Genomic DNA, 25,969 nt, shown 5'->3' with positions numbered 1-25,969 from the left:
CCATCATCCATCTTCACAAAAAGTGGCATAGCTGGATTTCCCCTCATATATCTGCACAGTAAGTGACATCACTGAATTTCCCAACATCCATCTGCACAGGTAGTGAATTCACTGGTTTCTAACCCACTGTACCCTCCACTCCTCCAAGGACCTATTCAATACAGGCTGTAGCAAGGACACCCAACAGGTGCATCAAACGCAAGCCCACATGTTCATGTCTAGACCACGTCCAGCGCCAGAAACCCAGGTTCTCCCCTACCCACTGACACCATCCCACGCTTTTCCATGCTGTTAATCCCGCCACTGCTCACCGCACTGCTGCCACACCGCACCACACACCATGAAAGGAGCATTCACCTGTGCCTCCTGAAAGTTCTCATGCACGCCCTACACCCACCAAGGCTACACCAGCATCAGCCAGCTCCCCACTTACTCACAATTACACAAACCTGCCACCTATTCATGCTCATACAGATCAAACACCACACAAACAACATCCCACAATTTCATGCATGCTGCTCAACACCCGCTTGCTCACCAAATACGCCACAGACATATGGGACCTACAGCACGACTACACTGTCTACCTGCTCTTTCTCACAGAAATATGGCTAAACCCAACTTTGGCACCAACAGCGCTACAGAGATCTCCGCTGGCTACTAGATCATTAGGCAAGACCATCAGCCAAAACCAAGAAGTGGCGTTACCATCATATTCAAAGATGTCATCAGCTACCCCACATACACAGATACCTTCACCAGCTACATGGAACACCTCATGTTCAAGATAGACAACACAGCCAACTGTGTGGAATCCTCATATACAGATGCAAAAGCATCTCAAAAGAGAAGTGGGCATCTTCCCTCTCCAAGCACTGTCCCGAGCACACCTGTGACTTGCTGAAAGCCATCAAAAACTTTAACAGCTGAATCGCCGCATGTGCCACTACCCTGGCTCCCCTCAAATACTACCCAACGGCAAGAGTCTGATCACAGTCCAGCTGGTACACAGAGGAACTCAAGATAATGAAATTTCACTGCAAACAACTGAAGCACAAATGAAAAAAAAATCTCACAACACTGCAGATATATGCAACTTCGAATCAATCCTAAGACACTACCATTGGCAGATACGGTACACCAAGTGCACAGCTATTGCAGATTGCATTAATGGCACAGCTAACAACAGCAAGGATTTGACATTGCCTCTGGCCACCTAAAGCAATATCCCCCCTCACACAGTGGCGTTGCTTGGGGGGGGCGGAGACTGGTCTCCTTCTATCCCCCTGCTCTTATCTGTGGCCGTGAGAATCGGCAGCAATCCCCACCTTACCTGTGGAGGTTGCGGCCACATGAATCACCAGCATTCTCCCCTGTTCTTCGATCAGACTACAGTGGGCAGCAAACGCAGGGGCCGCCATGGGTGGTCTAAGACCTAGCTACACCACTGCCCTCACCAGACCTTTGCAACAAGATCTCGGAATTCTTTTGTAACAACATTGCATCCATATATAGCAAATTCGACACTTAACCACAAGCAACGCTCAGAACCTCGGATTAATAATTGATAGCAAACTGCACATGACCGCACAAGTCAACGCCGTCACTGCATCCTGCTTCTGCACCCTGAAGATGCTGAGGAAGATCTTCAAATGGATCCCAAGCAACACTAGAAAAATTACCTAGTCCCCTAGTCACCAACAAATTGGACTATGGAAATACCTTCTATGCCAGGATCACAAAGTAACTCACTAGAAGACTACAAGTTATCTTGAACTCTGCAGCCAGAATCATTTGCAGTCTCCCACACAGACCTCACATCACACCTTAGGAAAAAAACACTGGCTTATATACACAAACACGCTCAATTTAGAATTCTTACACACACATTCAAGGCACTACACAACTCAGGCACCACCAATCTGAACAGTTGCATATCTTTCTATCAACCACCCAGACACCTCTGCATCACAGGACTTATGCTTGCACACATCACACACATACACAGAACCAGACCAGGGGCCCTATTACACATAGTGTGCGCTTTTCCTGTTTGGAAAAGTTTGGACCATGGTGCACTGTGTGCAAACAAGGAAAGTGCGCCATATTATAGTGAAGGTGCTGCCGTCAGTATGGCCGCAAACTCCTGCTGCCCTGGGGGCAGAGCGATACCAACAGGGATGATGGACGGAGCGTTTGAGCAAATCAAACACTCACCCCCAGTCAACAGATCTGGGTTTAATCCTTCATCATTCTTTAGCTCACTCCACCACCCCAGTTCAGACATGGCCGTATGCAAATCAGTCTGCCCCTGTGCCTCATGGGAACAGTCCTGCCCGAACTGCCAAGCCATGTCTTCCCTGGACCGAAAATAGGCATCCTGGGACCGGTTTCTGGCTTATCATCCGTCATCAGCCAGGCTAGCTTGAATCCAGTGGCAAAGTTTGCAAGGGACCCACGTCTGGGCATACCCTGCCAACTTAGAGTGAACAAAGCGATACCAAAGGGTATGATGGATGGAGCGTTTGAGCAAATCAAACACTGACCCCCAGTCAACTGGTCTGGGTTTAATCCATCATCATTCTTTAGCTCACTCCACCACCCCAGTTCAGACATGGCCATAGGAAAATCAGTCTGACCCTGTGCCTCATGGGAACAGTCCAACTCGAACCGCTAAGCCATGTCTTCCCTGGACCGGAAACAAGCATTCCGGGACCAGTTGTTTCTGGCTAATCAGCCATCATCAGCCAGGCTATCTTGAAACCAGTGACAAAGTTAACAAGGGACCCACGTCTGGGTATACCCTGCCAACTTAGGGCGAACAAATCGATACCAAAGAGGATGATGGACGGAGTGTTTGAGCAAATCAAACACTCACCTCCAGTCAACTGATCTGGGTTTAATCCATCATCATTCTTTAGCTCAGTCCACCACCCCAGTTCAGTCATGGCCATATGCAAATCAGTCTGACCCTGTGCTTCATGGGAACAGTCCAGCCCAAACAGCCAAGCCATGTCTTCCCTGGAACGGAAACAAGCATCCTGGGACCGGTTTCTGACTAATCATCCGTCATCAGCCAGGCTAGCTTGAAAACCAATGGCAAAGTGAGCAGGGGACCCACGTCTGGGCATACCCTGCTAACTTAGGGCGAACAAAGCGATACCAAAGGCGGAATTCCTGCATGGCATTGGGGTTTATATCTGATCTGACTGTGATGGGGGTATTGACCACCTGCTTGTCTCTGAGAAAGTCATTCCTGTCAAGCATCCTGGTTTTAGCTATTGCGTGATTGAGATTTTTAGGCGAATAACCCCTTTTTAAAAACCTCTGCCTGCTCAATTCCTGTGCAATCTTGAGATCTCCCTCGGTACTGCAAATCCTTTAAAGCCGAAGCATGTATAAAATTATAGCTATGGATATACATTTTCACTTTAAAAAAAAGGTTTAAGTGACGTTATAGTTTGGTATGGCAATAAGATCTTTGCGTACGTTAAAAACAATACTGAAATTCACTGAAAATAACAAAGATTAAAGTGACATAATAGCTCGGTATGGTAAAAAGATCTTAGTCATGTTTAAAAAAAATTAAATTAAATGGACAAAAAAAGGTCAAAGTGATGTGATAGTCAGGTGTTGAAATAATATAAAGACTAATGTTTAAAAAACAAAAAACACTGAAATTCACATGGTATAGATTACTGAGCTAAGTATAACTTGCACCCACTCCATGCCCTGCTTATGACTTGACTTATTAGAATATACACAACATTTTAAATGATATCATTGATGACACCAATGATGACATCTCAAATTACATTTATGACATTTCCAATCTGCCAAGACGAAAAACAGCATACTTAGGGACTTAAGGACATATCCTATCAAAACACTTTGCTTTTATTATTCTGTGTGACTTTTTAATGCATTGATTGCAAATAAATACCTGGGGTGGGTCCCCATGCCAGTCGATAGCCTGTAGCACCCGGGACTGCATTCCACACAATCACTGCGGTGCTGATGGTGACTGCAGTTGCTTTTAGGCTCTGCACTGCACTGGAAGCCACTGAAACATGCAAATAACAATATCACTATTGAGCTTGTAAAGGTCTCAAATTTCAAGGTGAATTTTTTGTGTTGTCACTTAACCCATAGGTTTCACTGGTGAAATTCAATTTCTTAGCAGTAACCTATTGATTACACGCAGATTCAATTTACTAAGCTATTGAATTGGCATAAAATAATAATACATCTGATAGGGATAAATTGAGAGTCGAGAGCTTTAGAGATGCAAAAGTGTCCATTATGGCATCTGTTCTCACTGTCTAGTTACAAGACCTTTTCCATTGCACAAGAAGGGATAGCGAGATATTTGGAGTTTGCAGTCTTGGTTTAGGGGCAGCCCCGGCTGGTAGTGGGAGTACCGGCCGGGCACTGACGTTGGGAGGGGGTGAAGCAGGGTGGGGGGTAGTAATGTGTGGATAACAGACTTTAAAAGGTAAGTAACTATAAAAATAAATAAAACGAATTTCGTTTCACACACTGCATCGCGCGGCTGGTAAGGGGTCTCCGCTTGGAATACTGTGTTGAAACACTGTTATTCACAATCAGGCTAACAAAGGAGCGTCAATGCTATTCTGCAACAAATGTTGCTGAACTAAGTGTTCCAAATCAATTTAATTTAAATTTTAATTCTCAAAAACTCATCTACAAATTATTTTATGGATCTTAGTAAATGATGCGAACATACAGCTTCCCTGGGTGTGTGATTTTTGGGAAACTTTATGAAGTCCCTTAAACCTGTTTGTGTTCTCCTGTCTAATACAGGCCACTGGGACGCACATTAGGGATAATCCTGCTTGATGAGTGTCTTGAACAAAGAGATCTAACTACAAATATGTGTTAAATGTCAGTCAAACAGGGGAAATACAGATCTTGTGAGGTCTGTGCAGTCATTTAGCCCTACGTGGTATGGTAATTTAAGGAACTTTTCACATGAACGCAAAGGTGTTTAAAGGTTGTTAAAGGCTTGACAATAACTTGTGTTTGAAGTTGAGTAACCAGGACAAGTCTATCAGTGTGCAGAAGACTCTAGAACATAAACTCCAGACACAGATAAATGCCTCAGATCCATAGAGTAAATTACGTCATATTAGCCTGTGTACACATAAGCAGTTACTGGGAACAATGCCTGGAAAAGAATTCCACCCCTACTGGAGTTTCCAGATGAACAATTATTAGTCTGTATAAATCAATTGAGAGGAAATTACATGAAGATCTACTGAACTGCTAGGCAGAGCACTGAAATTAATTATATGCATCTAGGAACTGGTTTTTGGTGACTATTGCCTTTAGTTCATAAGTTGATTTATTAAGTAAAATCCAGAGTGAAGCTATCTGGGACAGGATTGCATTGAAAAGGATTGAGGGTCACAGTGACGTTTTAAGAAATTGAACCAAGCATATTACTCTCACATATATATGGTACTTAAGCACTCACAGAGGCCTAATACGCTGTTTTGCAAGAATAAAGAATATGATAGTCGACACAGAGCATGCGGATGTCCTTTACATCAAACGATACCAACATTAATCCCCCCACTTACATTTTCATTGTCCTCATTGTGGTTGTATGCTCAGGTCACTCCTTGCACTTGTAGTGTGTTTGCTTTCACAAAGGAAATAGGATGTAAAATTGAGAATCTTGCCCTTGCAGCAATATCTACCCTAGGTTGCCTTTTCTATCCCTTGTTGACTGCACTGCAACAACCGGGATTTATGCAATTTGGACCTGATCTCTTGTATATGATAATGCATTTATCTTTTACTAGTTTTGTAAGTCACTTATGTCTGTTACTAATCACTATTTATTATCATGTCACACTGCCCATTTTAGAGGAGAACAGTAACAAGATATCAGTCAAAAATTGGTAGATGGATATGTGGGGGGCGTGGCTTGAGCGGCGATGTGAGCAGACGTGCTCTCGTGGGGCTCCCGCTGCCGCCGGCCTTAATTTGCTATTTCTGCGGATTCGGGGCTCTCTAATCTCACCCCCGAGTGTCCTGGAGGTGTGGGCACACTGTGCTCGGGTGACCGGCAGACGGCCCGTGCAGAGGTCGGCTGCAGATCGCTGGCAGGAGCGGACGGTTGGACCCTCGGCGGCGGCGCCCGCCATTTTGCGAGCCTGGTGTCGGCGGGCGTGACCCCTGCCGCCAGCCGAGTGCAGCTTGCTGGGGTGACCGGAGACAGGCTTGTTGACTCCCCGAGCGGCGGTTGCTACTGGGGGGCGCCGGGGGCTCTACTGCGCAGCCCTGAAGGAGTGCGGGCCCTGCAGACGTGGAGACCTGCGGCCGGGGCCTGAGACGGGGGCCCACCGCCTTTGAGCGCTTGGAGGCCGCTGATCGTGGTGGCCTGCCCGCCCTGCCCCGCCGGGGACGGAGCCTTGGTCCCCCTGTGTGCCCCACGCGGTGGCCTGCCCTGACGGGCGATCAGGGGCACCCGACGCTCTCCGCTCCATGCTCGGGAGCACTGCGACGGCCGGAGAGGACTGAGGACTGAGGCCTGGGGGCCCGACGTGACACTGGAGCCCGGACCCCTGCGGTGATGGCCCGGCCATCGGCCTGCTGGAGACACCGAGGAGGTCTGCAGGGGCAAGGGCGAGCTGACGGGGGGCCACCGGTGCGGGCCCTGGCCTGGCGGTAGGCGGCGAAGGGAGCAGCGAGGACCTGTGGTATGTGGTGACCCCCATCTTGTGAGCTGCGGGGGTGCGGCGGCCGCCATATTGCGGACACAGAGGGGCTGCAATACCCAGTGGCAGTGATCTACGGAGGATAGGCGACACGCAGCGAGGGGGTGATTGACGGCGACTGCCCCTCCCGGGTCCTCCTGCGTCTGGCTCCCAAGTGACCGACACTGAACTGTGAGGGAGCACCTGGTGGCTGGACGGAGAGTGGTGCCCGGAGTTAGCCCTCGGGGGCCTTTACGTGGCTGAACTGTGCATCAGGAAAGGAGGTGAGCTGCTCTGACTGTTTGGGGGGGGTGAGGGGGCCCATTCTTGCTACCCTGCGGGGGACTGGTAGCCCGGGTCCGTGACCCCTGAGGGGCTTGGGTGTGCCTGCTCCCTGCTTTGCGATCTGCCTGGTGCGATTCTCCCGGTGGGCCTCCCTAATCACCCCCCCTCCCCTCCTGCCATCGTTGGTTGTTCACGGCTGTGTGAAAGGAGTGGTGTGTCGTCCCGACTCGCCTCCGGACTCTTCCCCCTGGTTTGTAAGGCCAGGGAGGTGATGACGCGGTCTAATAAAGGCGCCAGGGGTGACTCGGCGGGGGCCCCTAAAGATAACACCGTGGTGGCCATGTGGGGTAAGGCTGGGGCGCCTGCAGCCGGAGAAGGTCCGTCCCGGGCGGCGGCGGAATCCCCGCCGGTCACCCAGGCCTTCATGGTGACCTTTATGGCTGAACTGAAGGCAGAGATTGGTTCCCTGCGCTCGGAGGTGCACTCCTGTGTCACAGAACTTAGGAGGGAGGTAACAGAGCTATGGGACCGGGTCGATAGCATGGAGAATACCATGGACGCGCGCACGGAAGATCAGGAGCAACTATGGCAGCGCCTGTTGACCCTAGAGGAACAGAATATTGAACTCCAGATCAAGCAGGAGGACTTGGAAAACAGGGGCCGGAGGAACTACTCCGTATCCGGGGAGTTCTGCTCGGAGAAGAGGGGGAGAACATGATGGACTATGTGGCACAACTCCTTCACGAGGTCCGAGGCGATGATGATGTGTCACCCCCCACCCTAGACAGGGCGCATCGAGTGGCGGCTCCAGCGGGTAAACCAGGCCTCTTGCCGGACATTTTGACCAGGGTGCACTTCTTTGTGGAGAAAGAGGCGATATGGAAACGTGCGCGCGACCAACCTGACCTCCAATACAAAGGCCACAAGATTCACATTTTTCAAGACTTGGCACCTAACACGCTGAAGAGAAGATGGGCGTTCCGGCCGGTGACGGAGAAGCTGCGGAGCATGAACATTCCCTATCAATGGGGGCACCCCTTTGCATTGATCTTCCAGTGGGAGGGGAGACGCAGGGCCCTGCGATCCTATACCGAGGCGGCGCAGCTCCTCCGCCTGTCGACGTCCCCCCCCCGGCGAGCCCGACCCGACCACCTACGCGAAAGTGGACGCCAGCTGGCCCGGACTGGACAACGGTGCAGAGACGGCGGCGCGCTCCCTCAGCGGCAGAGTCTACTCACAGTCTGGTCAAACAAGACATCATAGCCCACCTCCGATCCCTGGAAGGTGACACGGCTGCAGCGGAGGGGACCCCCCTCACGCCCTGACGGCAGATCTAACTGTGCTGCATTCCTCCTGCTGTGCTGATCCCATATCTCCTTTTGCTGGCCTATGGGTCGGGCTGCGGGGAGTGAGTCCACCACGCCCCTGGATCCAGTTGGTCAGGACCGGGGCAGTGGGAGCCCCGTGCTTCTTGATACGTTACGATCACCACGACCCCCTTGAACTGCCCCCTGGGGAGTGACATCCCGGAGAGCGTCCAAACCTTCGGGTGTAGGATGCCCTATACTGGGGACAGAGAACTCTGGCCCTGTTGCCCATGTTTACCTGGTTCGATCATCCAGCCTATCCGGCTGACTGATTTTTGTTCTCTTTTCTCTGCTATTTCTCTTTTCCTTTCCATCTTCCTTCCTGTTTCTCTTCTCTTCTGTGTGGGACCTGGGAGGGGACTGTGGGTGGCAGGGAGGGGGGATGGAGGTTGGGCTTCTGACTGGGGTGTGAGGGTTGTGTGTAGAGTGGCGATGATGGCTATGTTAGTGGCTCTTGAAGGTTCCGGAGATGGCTGGTAGTATGAATGGCCCCCTAAAGATTCTGTCCCTCAATGTTAAGGGCCTTAACTCGCCCAATAAGCGCAAGCAGATCTGGCACTATCTCCTACGGCACGATCCAGACATTGTTTTCATGCAAGAGACCCACCTTCTACAGGCTGACACTGGGCGAATGGCTCAACCTAGATACCCTCTTCAGTTCTGGGCAGCGGCAGACACGAAAACTGCAGGAGTGGCGATTATGTGCAGGGCTGGCATCAGGCAGGGGGAAGGTAGGCCCTTCCGAGGTGGCGATGGCCGCTTTCTCAGGGTAAATGTCGAGGTGGGACATCGCCGCTTAACATTGTGCAATGTGTATGCCCCCAATCAGGCGCAGGATCGCTTCCTCCGGGACCTTTTGCAGGATCAGATACCTCAGGGGGGCCCTTCGCTAATACTAGGGGGGGATTTGAACATGGTGTGGTGCCCAAAGATGGATCGGAGTGAGGGCTCCTTTAGTGGGGCTGGGGCAATGTCTCTGGCGCTTCGCAAGTAGATCGGTGACCTAGGATTATTTGATGCGTGGCGATATTTCTCCCCGGATAAACGTGAGTACTCCTTCTATTCGAGTGCTCACCGATCCTACTCTCGCATTGATTACATGTTTATGTCTCACGACCTTATCCGGGATGTAGTGGGAGTGGAGATGTCTGACATATCCATCTCAGACCATGCTCACGTGGAACTGCTCTTTCGGGACCCGGGTGAGTGCCCCCCTCGGGAGCGGAAAGGGTATTTGCTGCCAAACATCCTTCGGGATGCAGCTAATGTTGAGGCCATCCGTGAGGCCATTACCTCCTATTTTGAGGAAAAGGACTTGCCCGAGACGCCTTTTCCGGTGGTCTGGGACGCCTTTAAGGCCACAATCCGGGGTCATAATACGTCCCTCGTGATCGCGAGGACGCGGGAGGCGAGAGTAGTGGAGGATGGCCTGGTGAAGGACCTGAAGGAGGCGGAGGCGCAAGATCGGGGCGGCTCTACCCTACAAACGAGACGCCACCTGGCGAATCTTCGAGGCCAATTGCGATTGTTGCGTACGAATAAGGCTGAAGGCTCCCTCTTGGCTTTAAAACTGTTACATTTTGAGGGGGGGGATAAGGTTGGGAGGCTCTTAGCGAGGAGACTGCGGGTCAGGGCTGCCAAGTCCCATATAGCAAATGTAGTGCTACCTATCGGGTCCAGAGCAGCGGCAGCTAAGGATAAATGTCAGGCGTTCCGGGATTACTATGCTTCACTATACACTGCGGAGCCGCCAACTCATGACTTGGTGGAAGAAGTCCTGGAGCAATACGGTGGGGCGACATTGTGCCCCCACTCAGCGGAGCTCCTGGAGGAGTCGATAACACAGGAAGAGGTGGCCTCGGCTCTTAGTGAGCTCCACCTGGGGAAAACGCTGGGTCCTGACGGGCTACCGCTCTCCTTCTATCGCCTGTTTCACGCTCAGCTGGGACCTTATCTTCTCCGGCTCTTTAATTCTTTCACTGACGAACAGGGCCCCTCTCCGGATATGGTATTGTAGAAATTGCCTTAGTCCTAAAGCCTGGAAAAGACCCCACAGTCTGCTCGTCATACCGCCCGATAGCTCTATTAAATACCGATTTTAAAATATACACCAAAGTGCTGGCGAAGCGGCTGGACCCCCATATGCCTGACTTGGTCGACCCGGATCAGGTGGGATTTATACGCGGCCGTCAGGGGGCTGACAACGTGCGTAGGGTGGCTCACCTGGTGGGGAAGGTGCACCACTGGCAGATCCCGGCCTGCCTCCTCTCGTTGGACGCTGAAAAAGCGTTTGACCGGGTGGATTGGTCATTCCTCCGGGCGGTCCTCTGCAAGATGGGGCTTGGTCCGAAGATGGTCACTAGAATCATGGCGCCTTACGTTGCACCAAAGGCCAGGGTCCGTGTGAATGGACAGCTGACGGACCCGATTAACATAGGGAGAGGGACCAGGCAGGGCTGCCCTCTCTCGCCTTTACTGTTCGCCTTAGAGATTGAGCCTCTGGCGGATATGATTCGTCGAGCTCCGGACATCCACGGCATCCCGATGGGTGGACAGGAACATAAAGTGGCGCTCTATGCAGATGATCTCATCCTCACCCTCAGTGCGCCCCGCGAGACTTTGCCTGCACTCCATTCTACGCTATGCACCTTTGAGCGCGTCTCTGGTCTGAAAATTAACCACAGCAAATCCTGGGCGCTCAACCTTACCATTCCTAAACCCGAAATTCCCCCGCTGGAGCAGATGTGCCCGTTTCGTTGAACAGAACGCCACATTCGGTATCTTGGCCTACACCTGACCCCTTCACTAGATGGCTGGTCACCGCTTAATTGGAGAGACCGCCGCAGGTCGGTCCTTGAAGATCTACGAAGATGGAAGTCACTAATTCCATCATGGTTGGGTAGACTCAATGCAATAAAAATATCCATCCTACCCAAACTCCTTTACCTGTTTCAGTGTCTACCTACACCCATCCCCTTACATAATATTCAGAATTTGCAGAAGGACTTAACCAACTTCCCCTGGGGGGGAAAGAGACCACGCTTCTCCCAGGCACTCCTTATGGCACCAAGAGACCGTGGAGGGCTGGTGTGTCCTAATTTGGTGGACTATTATTGGGCTGCTCATTTGCGCTTCGTGGTTGAGTGGGGCACCAGAGAGAGTGAAAAGGGGTGGCTTCACATGGACAGGGCTGTAACCGGCCATACCATCTGGGACCTGGCGTGGAACCATAAAGCAGGGCGTTCCCCGAGCGCCTATTTGGCGGTGCCCACGAAGACAGTTTTGGAAATATGGGACAGAATAGCAGTACGTAGAGGTCTCACGACTTTTCCCTCCCCGCACACCCCTATTGAGGGCAATCCGTGGTTCCCGCTGGCTCTCCGTACTAGAGCCTTTCGTAGATGGTCTCAGGGCGATTGCAGGGTCCTTACTGACCTCTTCGATGGGAGCACCCTTAAGTCTTTTGCCCACTGCAGAGAGGAATTTTGGCTCTCGCCTGAGGCTGAGATGCAATATCTCCAGTTGCGCCACTGGGTCCTGACGGACGCAACGTACCCGGGGGCTACCCGAGACTTTACCCCGTTTGAGCACCTAGCCCGTTCCTGTACCGAAACGAAGGGCTTGATCTCCAAGATATACCAGATACTGCAACACCCTCAAGCGCCACCTTCGCAGACCTATCAGCAACGGTGGCATACGATGTTACTGGCCGAAATTACACCGACGCAGTGGCTTCGTCTGTGGCGAGATATCCCTAAAGTATACCGTAGTATACCGCAACAAGAAAACGCATATAAAATGATGACCCAGTGGTATTACACGCCCCAGCGCTTACATAAAATGTTCCCAACCTCCTCTGCCCGACTGCTGGAGATGCCAAGCTGCACCTGGGGATTTCCTACACATTTGGTGGACCTGCCCCTTGATCACTGTCTTCTGGAAGGAGGTCTTGAGTCACATTAAGGGGGTCCTGGGGTTTCCTTTGCCTGATGCCGCTAGTACATTGTTGCTAGGAATCAAACCTGCGAATCTGTTAGCTCTAACCCGGAGTGATTGGACTATAGCGCTACAAATGCTGGGCTCTGCCCGACAACTCATTGCCCTTTATTGGAAGAAGACGGAGACACCCCCTATTGCTGCATGGTTTGTGCGACTCTGGCATGTCATCACTATGGAGTTACACTCCGCTAGACTGCAGTCTCGTAATACATGCTTCACGGCGGTATGGCAACCCCTGGTGACCTATTTGTGCAAAACCGAACATGCGAGAAACATGCCCCCTAGACTGAGGGCGCTACACCTAGTAGACGATGCTGTGCTCCCTCCTACTTCACGCAGGCCCTTGGTTTGATAGCCCTGGAGCCCGTACTGCGGCATGTGCTCCGGTTGCTGACGGGGTCTGTGAGGGCTCCTTTCCCGCTGGTCCCTTCGCTGTCCTCTGGGTCCTTCCTCTCCCCTTCCCTGTCTCTTTCTTTCCTGACTATTTTCTATTCTTCTTTTCTGCTGTCCTTGCTGTTCTAATGCCGCTTTCTAGGCATCTGGTTGTAAGTTGGACCACTCTGGTCCGGTAGTTTTATTAGTTCTGGCCCCTGGTTTACACCTGGTCCTAGGGGCTAAGTTTCACTGGCAGTGACTATTGGGCATGACAGAATGCTATTTCTTTTGTCTGACGCGGCCTGCCCTATTGGGTTGTAGGCGGAACGCTGTGTATAATGTTTAGAAGGACACACGATTTGTAGGCATGTTATCTTATTGCATTTCTTCTGACGCGGCCGGCCCCTCTGGGGTTGTAGGCTTATCGCCGTGTACATGTCACCTCTTTTTTGCGTACTCCCCTTCTTCGGGGGTGAAATAAAAACAGACTTTAAATTAAAAAATTGGTAGCTGTTCCATCCGCCCTCCACAGTATTCCACCACCTCACCATGAAGGTGGTAGGAAGAAGACAATTGGAGAAACTACTCCAACTCCACCAATGTGTCTTCATGCATCAGTGTTGACTCATGTAATAATCAAGGACAACTGATCACTACCAATTTCATTTGTGTCATTACTATCATGAAAAGCATAGTGGTGTTTCCCAAAATGGACACTGAAAGGCTAGCTATAAGTAATGGCAATGTGTCACCACCTTGCCAAGACATTATGGTGGGAATTCCAGCATGCTTGAAATGCATAGAGGTTTTCTTCTGAAGTGGATCATTCCATGACAGGATCAGCTGCCCTGGGGTGGCAAAGACTGCCACCATGGAGGTGTAATTATAATACACTAGACCTTGCACTACTGGTGTGGAAGAAGTGAGATATCTGACACCATGGACATTAAAAATACCTCAAATTGCAACCCACCCTTCTACGTATTCAATGAAGATTGGTTTTAAAAGATATGTCCCAAATATTTGGGTCAACAGCATTTTGTATTATTCCACCTGGTTTCATTAGACTGGAATTGGCCCATATGAATATTAAACAAAGGTATTAGCACAGAATTGTAAATGATGGAGTAGAATTATGGTCAGCACCTAAGGGTACATTTAGGTATTTACTCAAATGTCAGTTACAACTGAGGGATACAACCCTCTGGGTTAGGAATGTAGGTAATGTCTTGCAGGCTATGAATGTATCCTCTGCTATTACTCCCAGGGGCGTAACAAAGGCCCCCGCAGGCCACGCAGTGCGGGGGGGGCCCCACTCCCTTCAGTAAATGAAGGGGGCCCCGGGGCCCCCTTCAGCTCTTCAGTGAGAGCTTGCTGTGAGAGAGGCTTGCACTGAAGCAAGCCTCTCTCCGTCTCCTCTGAAGCAGGTGCTGCAGCCTGCCCTGAGCCCCTCGCCCCCTCCAGCTGACTGAAGAGAAACAATGTAACAAGTTGCAATGTTTCTTTTCAGTCAGAGGGAGCGAGGCCAGAAACAGGATGGGGGTGGGGGGCCCCAGAGAGCAGGAGGCAGCACGCTCGGGGACCCTGACAAGGTTTGAGAGTGGAGTCGGCAATTCTGTGGAGTTGACAATTAGGGCGCAGAACAAGTCATGAGGTCAGGTCTACCTAGTTGTGAGAGGAGAAATGGAGATGGTGTTCTTCCGGCAGGTTTTGAAGGCACATACCACACTCATGACAAGAGTATGTCATGGAGGATGGGAGGGGGGCCCCCTCCATGTAGTTTGCAGGGGGGCCCCCTCAAGTTTCGCTACGGCACTGATTACTCCTAATGAACTCCAACTGCGAGCTATTAAAAGTAAAATAAAAAATGTGCTAAAAAATCACGCTCTGCAATCTGACATTAATGATTGCAGGAAGAGACAACAACTGGCCCATGTACTTGACACAGATTATAATGGCACGTTACAGCAGTATTTAAATGGTATACAAGCAAAAAACATAAGCCAGTGGATGCTGAAGATTAGAATCGGCCAAGTACTGTCGTTTATAAAGTGGAACTATAGTACTTTGATCTCCAAAAAAGAATCCCAAACAAAGGTTATTTGTACGTGCTGCACACAGTGCACTTTGACCATATGTCATATATTATATTTTGTCCTATTTCTAAACATGAAAGAAAGAACATGCTACTTCCTGTTTTTAGAGAGTGACATATCCAAGACTTATTATGGTAATATCAAGCTATGTTATAGGGTTGGTACATTTTTAGAAACCGTGAATAATAGTATGAGTAAATATGGTGATTTAACTGTAAAGTGATAGCTGTTGAAGTGGTGACAAAGTATATGTTTATTTATACAATTGCCTCTGTATTTTACATTTTGTGGGTGTTATAATAGGCATCTGTTTAATATGATATATTGCATATTGCTAAGTTCAACACTAAAAGATCGATTAATATATTGTAAGGTTACATTCATATTGGAGTTATTATACAAATCAATGTTATTATGATTTATAGAGTTAGATTGTATAATGATTAATATAATTATTGTAGTTATAATGTATGCATACAGTCACTTTATACGAGAATACGCAATTGGCACTTACTTGGAGTAGAGTGATGGGAAAGTAAGATGAAAATAATAAGTAGATTTTGTTATTTTTTCCCCAAGAAGATGCTAAATACCAGCAGATTAAGAAAGGGTGTGGGTTCTTCCTTTTTTTATGTGAATGAACTTGTAATGTTTATGCGCCTTTTTTGGTTGACATCAAACAATAAATAAATGAAATACAAGTAAAAAACTGATGTCATCATGGGCAGGAGGTAGTGATAAATAATTTCCCCTCTATAACTTCTGTGATTTTTATAAAATAATTTCACTCTTCACATTTTAAACTCACTTGTATCTCTTTGCCTTTCATGCAACTGTTGTTACTCACATGTGGTGGCTGCTGCAGTCACTACAGGGCCCTCGGTGTCCACAAAAATGGGGTTGACAGTGACAGTGTACTCTGTGTCTGGGTAGAGACCCTGAATCATGTACTCACTGTATGCATCACCCAGGTTAATATTTTGAATGTTTCCTTCTGCAGTAAATAAAACAGTAAAATAATCTTCTTAGAACACTGCATTCGCAAAATCATGCTACTCTTTAACACAAAACAGAAAAACGCCCAATGTTTTGAACACAATGCATGTGCTTTTCTTATGTTTCGACCTCCCCTTTCTGTGAAATAACATGTTCAATGAGTGGGATAAATATCTAAACTGGCATTTCTCCTTTCTTCACATCCTGATGGTCATGTAGCTGACGTGCCACAATCATTCTCTTTCTGCTTCTAGCCTCTCAACTCCTAGGCATGTGGAACCACAAGAAAACCAGCCTAACTACAAGCCAGAAAATGGCCAAAATCCTTTTTTTTAACATTAATGGTTACCTACAATGTAAGTATAAGTGTAACTTAATGGTATTTTAGTTAATATCTATAACGGTTCAACTTTTTCTACCATATGCCATTTTGATTCTGTCATTTTATGCAATATTTACTACTGCTATAACTGGCTTGGTGGCTTTTGTGGGTAGTTTGCATTACATAAATGTCAAAAATAAAGACATGCAAATGTCTTGTGTATGTTCAAGTGTCAAATAAACATGCATGTTGTTTCAACACAAAATAAATAAAAAATCAAAAACAGTGTACAGATGGGGTTTCAACAGCTAGCAGTCAAGCCATGCCACAGCCTTACCGGCAGAGGCCCAGGTGAGCCGGTACCCGGAGGCGCCCCTGACGCTCGTCCAAAGAGCCCGGATGGTGCCTGTGGTGATGTTCTGGAGTGAGAGATCCTTCACTGGTAGCAGCTTCACTGGAGGAAACAGGGGAGGGGGTAGAACTAGTGCATCAAAAAATAAGTCCATCACACAAAACCTGTCAGCCGAGAACGGCCCGCCTCCCTGGTGGAAATTCTTACTCTCATCGCTTTCAAAATTCATGAAGCCCAATCGTCATTTAAAGCACAGGTGCTGATTATCTCTTATAACATTACTCCTGTTTAAAAAGTTAACCATGCTGTTTATTAAAGATCCTTAAGATGTGTCCCTGCTTCTTTCCCTACTCTACCTTTTACACTGTAGTACCCCAAGTGTCTGGCACTTCTGACTTTGCTTTCACAGTTTCTGCTGTAATGAGGTTCCAGGCCTCTAGCACATTGTTGGACTAACTTTTCTTGCAGGGTGAAGCATGGGTCAAAATGGTACATAGCAGGGTGATGATGGATTTTGGAAACAACATCTGAAAATCCCTCCTCTGCAACAACAAAATGTCATCCTTTGAAGACAGAAGGTGACAATAAAAACTCACAGGTGCGGCCCATAGAAGAGACAGGTTGGCTGGGTCCTTTGGGGTACACAGCATAGATGCTGACTGTATATTCCTTGTCCTCTTCCAGGTTGTCGATGGTGTGGGAGGAAATGTCCCCACTAAGGTTCTGCTCATAGGTCAGTCCAGGTCGGTTCGCTAGAAGAGAGACAAAATCAAAGAGTAACATTGAACAAAGCAACCCAGATGTTGGTGGGCTCAGTTTTGAAACACTGTTTCTGCTGTTGCTGTCAATTTGCATCTGCATAGCAATGAGGTAACTCAGATATATTCATTAAACAGGCCCTGCCTCACTGTCAATTACACTAATATTTAGTTATAATTACCTCTCTCAATGAAAATCTCTTTGGATGGGCACTGACCTTCCCTGATTGGCCAGCTGCTCTCCCAAGTCTAATTTTAACCATATAATATTAATCATATTATGCAGGGCGACCTGATCTAGCTGGTAAATTGGTGTCTCTGGAACAAGCAGAACCTGGGTTCCACTAGGTTCCATGTCATCAACCCAAGTTTTATTCCCTGCAAGTAAAGATCATCAAATTGAAAAGTTTTAAATAATTATTTCCAGAACTGATATTAAAAGCCTGAACATGTTATGTGTGGAGGACGAATGCCCCGCACCTCTCCACGCTTTCTTGCTACACACCCAGCCTACAGGGCCACTGCCATCTGGCCCATTCTCATTCTAGACTTTCCAGTTCCCGCTCTAGTATCAGTTTGCCTCACCCTCCCGGGCCATTGAAAATGTAAACTTCTCGGCACATTCTCAATTAATCCAACCCCCTTCCCAGCAATTCCCAGTCTGGTCCCTCTTCTCCTATGACGGCCTGAACCATTCTCAGTCTCCGCTAGGAAATCCTCTTCCTGGTTGATTCGTATTCTGTTACCCTCCTACCGGTGATTCGCTACCTGCCTGATCCTCTCATTTCATTCTCTGTTTGGCCTCAGCCCCATCCCATTGAGGTTTGGTACCATGCCAGTCCATTCTCTGTTGGGTTCCCTGGCTGGTCTACTCCTTCTTGGACTTGACCTACTTTCTCTTCCCAGCCCATCCTAGTTGGTCGCATCACCTGTCTTACTTCTTGGGATGTTTAAACAAATGATAATACTTGCTTATAAACAGACTCTCTGGCTCACTCTCCACTTACATCGAGGAATGTAGATTTTGTAGCCTTCTAGTTTGCTTAGAGGAGGGGTCCATGCCACCTTTAGGCTAAACAGCCCTTCTTCAATGACTCTGAAATTTGTCACTGGGGGTACGTGCGCTGTGAGGATGAATGAGAATAGAGGTTAATTCTGGCAAATAGTTTGTATAAACATTGAATATGCGAAACCACAAGGAACTTAGCAACAATCAAATGCTACACCAAAATCCATTTGGGGGTAAGGCATGAAGGGTCTGTCTTCATGCTCCAATAATGCCCAGATACATTTTACAGACTGGTTAAAATTTGTGAACTCCTTACAGTAAACGTTCTGGGACTGATTCACAAAGGTAAACATACAGTTCTGTGTAAGTTTAGTATTTTCTGGTATTCACAAACTACAAGTTTAATTTTACTAATAGTACATTTATGACGGAGGAGACTTCACACTCGCGGCATAGTCTTGGCTCATAAAAAGAAAGGCATGTCCTATTTTTTATGTGCGGAGTTCTCCGCCCTGACTACAGAGTCTGCATTGTTGTAACATTACTATAAGAAAAATTGTGAATGCCAAAAGAAAATAGTGAACTTACACAAAAGTGTAAGTTTACCTTTGTGAATCAGAGTAGTGTGTTTATGTAAATATTTGTTAAGGGAGGCAATAATCACATAATCTAGTAGATAAATTGATATCATTTATTGTGATGTGGTTGCTACAGTGTTAGATTATATATGGTTCACTGGCTAACTAGTGCAGATTCACTGTGATCCGGTAGCTAAACAGCCTATATTATATGTCATTTCGTGGTTAAACTGTTCAGGTTGGATGATGTTTAGTAGATAAACTGTCTACACTGAAAAGGGTTGAGTGGCTAAAGTATCTAGAATAAAAGCAGTAAAGAGGTTTGTTTGTTTATTTTTATTACCTTCATTCAATTTAAAATCATAAACTTGATAAAAATCAAAATGGTTAGTCGTTACAAAATATGATCCCACACAAGTTAATAGCAATTGTACATTATAAAATAGAATAACAAACACAATATTAACAAAATGGTAATTATACATTGAATTCATTAAAAAATAATGCTTGCAAATACATAATTCCACAGTGGGTGAACTTCCTTGATTAGGTGAAGTTTAGTGGTTGAAATGTATTAATAAGATGTTTCGCCTGGCAATCGTGCTCAACTTAAATATGGTCTTGTAATCCGTAACACAAACCAAAATGGTGTTGAGAAAAGCCATCAGAAACATGTAGCTGCCTGTGCAAACTTATTTATTGTTTCCAAATGAAAAAATCGTAAGAGGAAATCATCAATCTATCTGAAAAGTAGAATGAACTAATTACAGACAACTATTTTAGAAATGCAAACTCAATTAAATATTGATGATTTGATCAGAAAAGTTTAATCAGTCTGATTATTGATTATAAATTACTATTTTTGGAAAGGAGCGAATGCTTTAATCATATTTGAAGACTAATCTATGTGACTATATTAAAAGCTGGTTATTTAAAAAGAAACTGAAGCTTTATCGGATTATTCTTTAGAAAAATTAAACTGGGTGACTAATTATTATATGAGAAATAGATCACAATACTTGTAAATGAGACAACCAAAGTGCTTGTAGTTTACTTTATTACAAAAATGTATTGTATAATTTAGCTAGGAATAAGGAAGAACATAAAGCACTCGGATTCATCGGTGGTTAATGTAATATAAAATACATAAAATTATTTGGAAAGAACTCCTAGCATAAAAAAACGAAACCGAATATTAAATAACAGTTAAAGGTAGAACATTCATTGATGAAGGCAGGTGATCTGAAAGAAGAAACACAAAGGCATAGATATATGCCATACATTAAATCTGGAAGGCATGTACAGCCACACGAGCAGAATCCTGTGGTCTCTATCTACAGTTTTGCCCTGCTGTGGCCTCATGTTAACCTATATTGTCTCTCTTAGCTGCCCATTCGTATGTCATTGATTTTACCTTGTTGAGAAACCATTGTGCAATGGAGGTTTGGAATGTAGCTACTATGCAAAATAAATAAATGAACATAAAGGTATTTCTAGACCCAGTACAGGGTTTATAACATTGCTTTGTTTTAATTGTAAAACAGCTTTGTGTGCTGTTCATTTTTTTCAACATAATTTGCATAATAGTAAAATAGCAAACAAACAATTGTATGCTGTATGAGAAAAAAAATCTGTATAAAATAGTGATTGCAATCCTTGACTTGTACAGAGAGATTAATACGGCCCTTTTGGCTATTCCTCTTTTCTGCATTTTCTTAACATAAAGTTCATACTCAATCAATCAATCAATCATGCCATTTGTATAGCGCACTACTCACCCGGGAGGGTCTCAAGGCGCTTGGGGGGAGGGGTATGCTACTGCTCGAACAGCCAGGTCTTGAGTTGTTTCCTGAAGGCGAGATGGTCCTGGGTCAGCCGAAGGTGGATGGGGAGGGAGTTCCAAGTCTTGGCAGCCAGGTAAGAGAAGGATCTTCCTCCGGCGGTGGCTCTTCGGATGCGTGGTACGGCTGCGAGGGCGAGGCTGGTGGACCGTAGCTGGCGGGTGGGCGTGTAGAAGGTCAGGCGGTCGTTGAGGTACTAGGGGCCCAGGTCGTGGAGAGACTTGTGGGCGTGGGTGAGGAGCCGGAACGTGATCCTCTTGTCGACGGGGAGCCAGTGCAGGTTCCTCAGGTGGCTGGAGATGTGGCTGCGTCGGGGGACATCCAGGATGAGTCGGGCGGAGGCGTTCTGGATGCGCTGGAGTCTTTTCTGTAGCTTGGCTGTGGTTCCGGCGTAGAGGGCGTTTCCGTAGTCCAGTCGGCTGGTGACGAGTGCCTGGGTGACAGTCTTCCTGGTCTCGGTCGGGATCCAGCGGAAGATCTTGCGAAGCATACGCAGGGTGTTGAAGCACGATGAGGAGACGGCGTTGACTTGTCTGGTCATCGAGAGGGAGGGGTCCAGGATGAAGCCCAGGTTGCGTGCGTGGTCGGTTGGCTTGGGTGCGGTGCCCAGGGCTGGAGGCCACCAGGAGTCGTCCCAGGCGGAGGGCGAAGATCCCAGGATGAGGACTTCCGTCTTGTCCGAGTTCAGTTTCAGGCGGCTGTCCTTCATCCACTCAGCGACGTCTTTCATCCCTTCGTGTAGGCAGGTTCTGGCGGTGTCGGGGTCTCTGGTGAGGGAGAGGATCAGCTGGGTGTCGTCGGCGTAAGAGATGATGTTGAGGTTGTGCTGGCGTGCGATGGCTGCGAGAGGTTTCATGTAGATGTTGAAGAGGGTGGGGCTGAGTGAAGATCCTTGCGGGACGCCGCAGATGACTTCGGTGGCCTCGGAGCGAAACGGGGGGAGGCGGACTCTTTGTGTTCTTCCGGCGAGGAACGAGATGATCCACTCCAGTGCCTTCTCTTGGATACCGATGTTGCTGAGGCGCTGGACTAGGGTGCGGTGGCAGACCGTGTTGAACGCAGCGGAGAGGTCCAGGAGGATGAGGGCCACTGTTTCCCCCTTGTCGAGCAGGGTCCGGATGTCGTCGGTGGCTGCGATGAGGGCGGTCTCGGTACTGTGATTGGCTCTGAAGCCGGACTGTGAGGGGTCGAGGGATCCGTTCGTCTTGAGGAAGGCGGTCAGCTGTCTGTTGACGATCTTCTCGATGACTTTAGCAGGAAAAGGGAGGAGCGAGATGGGGCGGAAGTTTTTGAGATCGGTGGGGTCCGCTGTAGGTTTCTTCAGGAGGGCGCTGATCTCGGCGTGCTTCCAGCTCTCCGGGAAGGTGGCGGTGTTGAAGGAGGCGTTGATGATGTTCCGGAGTTGGGGTGCGATGGTGGAGTCGGCCTTGTTGAAGACGTGGTGTGGGCAGGGGTCGGTAGGTGATCCGGAGTGGATGGTGTTCATCGTGCGGGCTGTGTCTTCGGTGGTCACCGTGGTCCAGGCGCGAAGGGTGGCGGTGGGGGGCGTTGGTTCGACGGTTGGGTGCGTGGGTGGGGCACCGAAGCTGTTGTGGATGTCGGCGATCTTGCGGTGGAAGAACGAGGCGAGGGAGTCGCAGAGGTCTTGTGACGGAGTGATGTCGTTGGTGCCGGTGCTGGGGTTGGAGAACTCCTTGACAATAGTGAAGAGCTCTTTGCTGTCGTGGGCGTTGTTGTCCAGTCGTTCCTTCAGGGATTTCTTCTTGGTGGTGCGGATGAGCTGGTGGTGCTTGCGGGTAGCGTGTTTGAGGGCGGTCATGTTGTCGGTGGTCCGGTCGAGGAGCCAGGCTTTCTCGAGGGTGCGGCAGGTCTTCTTGGAGTCCTTGAGGTCGTCAGTGAACCAGGATGCCTTCTTGCTTCTGGGTCTGCTGGGAGGGTTCTTTAGTGGCGCGAGGTCGTCGGCGCAGGCGGTCAGCCACTGTGTGAAGTTGCGGGCTGCTTCGTTGGGGTCCGTTGTGTTGGCGGGTGGGCTCTGGCTGAGGGAGGTGGTGAGCTGGTCTGCGGTGATCTTGCTCCAATTCCTGTGTGGTACCTGTTGCGGGTGGTGGTGGGTCGTGGATCTTTTGAAGCTGAAGTGGACGCAGCTGTGGTCAGTCCAGTGGAGTCCGGTGGCGTGGCTGAAGGTGATGTATTTGCTGGAAGAGAAGACGGGATCAAGCGTGTGGCCGGCGTAGTGGGTGGGGGTGTTGACTAGTTGCTTGAGTCTGAGGTTGGCGAGGTTTTCCAGCATGGCGGTGGTGTTGCGGTCCTTGTTGTTCTCCAGGTGGAAGTTGAGGTCCCCGAGGAGGATGTAGTCAGTGGAGGGGAGGGCGTGCGGGCTGATGAAGTCTGTGATGTCTTCGCTGAATTGTGTGCGTGGTCCCGGGGGTCTGTAGACGAGGGTGCCTCTGAGGGTCGTCTTAGGGTCGGTGTGAATCTGGAAGTAGAGATGTTCGGCTGCGGCGAAGGAGTCGTTGGCGTCGGTCGTGATGCGGATGGTGTTCCTGTGGACGATGGCGATGCCACCTCCGGTCTGGTTGATGCGGTCCCTCCTGATGATCTTGTACCCGTCCGGGATGGTGATGGCGATGTCGGGTGCAGAGGAGGCGTTCATCCAGGTTTCCGTGAGGAAGGCGACGTCCGGTGATGTAGCGTCGAGGAGGTTCCAGAGTTCCACGGCGTGTCTGTGGACGGAGCGGGTGTTGATCAGGATGCACTTGAGGTGGTTGCTGCTGGTGTTTGTCTTGGCGGGTGTGGGGCAGGTTCGGAGGCAGGTGAACTTGCAGGTGCAGCAGGTGAAGGGTCCGTGGGTGCGTCTCGGGGTGGCTCGGCAGCAGGCGTGGGTCCGGCCGGCATTGAGTGCGTTGAGAGTGGCGGCGTCGTAGGTCAGTCGGGTCGTCTTGCCTCGGCGGGGAGGGCCAGGGGTCCTGGCGCTGGGCGCGGGCCAAGCGCGGACGGGCGCAGACGGGCTTACCTTTGGCGCACCTTCGGCGCTCAACCGGTGCTCCCGCTGCGCGCGTCCGCTGCGCGGTCGCTCTGGGGGCGTCATAAGTAAGGAGCCGGGAGGGAGGAGCAGCTGGGTGGCGGGGCGGCGAATGGAATCACAGGGGGGCGGGCCGCAGGGAGGCAGCGGCGGGAAATTCCAAGAAGCAGCGGGCAGCGGGAAATTCCCAGGAGCAGTGGGAAATTCCCAGGAGCAGCGGGCAGCGAGCGAAGAAATCTGCAGGCAGGAGGCGGCAAAGGCAGGCAGGAGCGGTAGCAGTGAGTGGGGCGACCAAGCCCTGTGGAGGTCTGAGCGGTCACACTCTGTGGTCCCCTACGGTCCCCTTAAGTAAGGAGCCGGGAGGGAGGAGCAGCTGGGTGGCGGGAGCGGGGCGGCGAATGGAATCACAGGGGGGCGGGGCCGCAGGGAGGCAGCGGCGGGAAATTCCAAGAAGCAGCGGGCAGCGGGAAATTCCCAGGAGCAGCGGGAAATTCCCAGGAGCAGCGGGCACCGAGCGAAGGAATCTGCAGGCAGGAGGCGGCAAAGGCAGGCAGGAGCGGCAGCAGTGAGTGGGGCGACCAAGCCCTGTGGAGGGCTGAGCGGTCACCAAAGCTGTTCCTGTTTCTGCATGGGGCTACCGCTCCCCTGTCTCCAGCTGAAATCCTTTAACATGTTTCTGCTTCTGCTTTGAGGTGTTGTCCTTTCACTGTTCAGTCAAAGAAGGCAATATTCCAAAGAGACTCTTTGGCCCCACGTCCATCTCTAGCTCATGTTGTATGTCACCTCAGTTATTATTACCTTTCTGCAAATGTGGGCAGACAAAACATGAATGGGCCTCGAATGAGTAGCATCAGCTATCCAGGAACTGGTGACATTTGTGAAATGGCCCAGAAAAAGCTGCTGGAGGACCAACTTTCACTCACTTATGACATGAGACTACACATGTCACAATAAAATAAACCACATTAATATTAAAGGCCCCCACAGTTGGAACACCCATTTTATAACATACTTGTTTTTCCTTTTACAGTTATTGAATCCCCAATGAGATCTGCATAAATTGCCAGGACGGTGAAGGAATATTCGGTGTTTGGCAGAAGATCAGTCACAAAAAGTGTGTCCTTATCAGCATCCAAAATAATCTGAAAGACAATCACAAAAGACCGATCATCAGCTCTCCATTCCCTATCTCAGATTTCGCAACTATTTATGTGACACAAATGTTCCGAATAGCATCCCAGCATTAAAAGCAGTTTATTAACTTCCAGAGCAAGAAAGATGTTAAGGTAAAATCCTATAATGCAAAGGTCTGCACTAAAATGACCCCAAAGTGCAATAACACTAAATTTCCCCGACAAAACCACTTTCTGGCTACATTCTGTCACACAATAGAGGTAGCACAGCCTCAGTTCAAGAAAAATGAAATGAAAGACAGGTTCTTCTCAGTCAGAGGCCCAACCATATATAACACACTACTAAATCATCTAAGATTAGAAAAATATAAAAGGGATGCATATTTTTAAGAAATCACTTTGCACACTTCAGAAAACTTTTGAACTTTCAAATAAATATTCACGAAAAACCTTTGATACATTGAGCACTTGTTTACTTAAAGGTGTAGGTAATTACTATGTTTTTGTAAATCCAATATTGCATAACAATTATAAAGACTATTTAAAGCATACATCACAGAATACCTTGTGTACCATTTAAATGTGTATTTTTCCCTCTTGTCAATTTTATTGTTCAGTATTAGGTATATTATATTAATATTATGATGTTGTATTTGTTAGCGTTATTTCGTTTTGTGGATATTATTGCATGCTACCTCCCCTCCACCTCCCTACCCCCCACCAAGTACAGACTTCGATGCAGTAAGCAATGGCTTCTCCGATTGTCTAATGTGAGGGTCCTGGACTGATGTCATTGCATGGCCAAGACGTCAAAAACAGACTGTGGTGTCCATTTAGGGGGTTTATGCCTTTAGGTCATTCTTAAACAAAGCCAGTGCTCTGTTTAGTAGAACTGTACACAATATAACGTTACAGTATTAGGATGTAAGCAAAATAAGAGAGTAAATCAAGATTAGAAAAGGTGTAGGCCCCAAAGATTAGACTTATAAATAATACTTAATACTTCTGAAATAGATATTTTTCTCATATAGTAGATCATGAGACTCAACTTCAGCATTGAGAAAAACTCAGGCAACAATATTACTCTAACACAAATTATGAGATGCCTGTA

General features: G+C 48.5%; 1 protein-coding gene across 1 annotated transcript in view; it reads right to left on the bottom strand.

The window, feature by feature from the left end:
• The window catches only part of LOC144763327 (uncharacterized), a 1,153,250-nt gene that overhangs the window by 953,970 nt on the left and 173,311 nt on the right, over positions 1-25,969 (bottom strand). The window contains exons 7-12 of the mRNA XM_078648815.1: positions 24,738-24,867; positions 18,283-18,399; positions 17,114-17,269; positions 16,503-16,619; positions 15,695-15,841; positions 3,944-4,063 (exon numbers count right to left, since the gene is read on the bottom strand). Coding sequence (XP_078504941.1) covers positions 3,944-4,063; positions 15,695-15,841; positions 16,503-16,619; positions 17,114-17,269; positions 18,283-18,399; positions 24,738-24,867 — 787 coding nt within the window. The remainder of the gene's footprint in view (positions 1-3,943; positions 4,064-15,694; positions 15,842-16,502; positions 16,620-17,113; positions 17,270-18,282; positions 18,400-24,737; positions 24,868-25,969) is intronic.

The sequence above is a fragment of the Lissotriton helveticus genome, chromosome 1_1 (assembly GCF_964261635.1).
Source record: "Lissotriton helveticus chromosome 1_1, aLisHel1.1, whole genome shotgun sequence".
In the NCBI taxonomy this organism is placed as follows: domain Eukaryota; kingdom Metazoa; phylum Chordata; class Amphibia; order Caudata; family Salamandridae; genus Lissotriton; species Lissotriton helveticus.
This window is presented reverse-complemented; position numbering and strand designations above follow the sequence as displayed.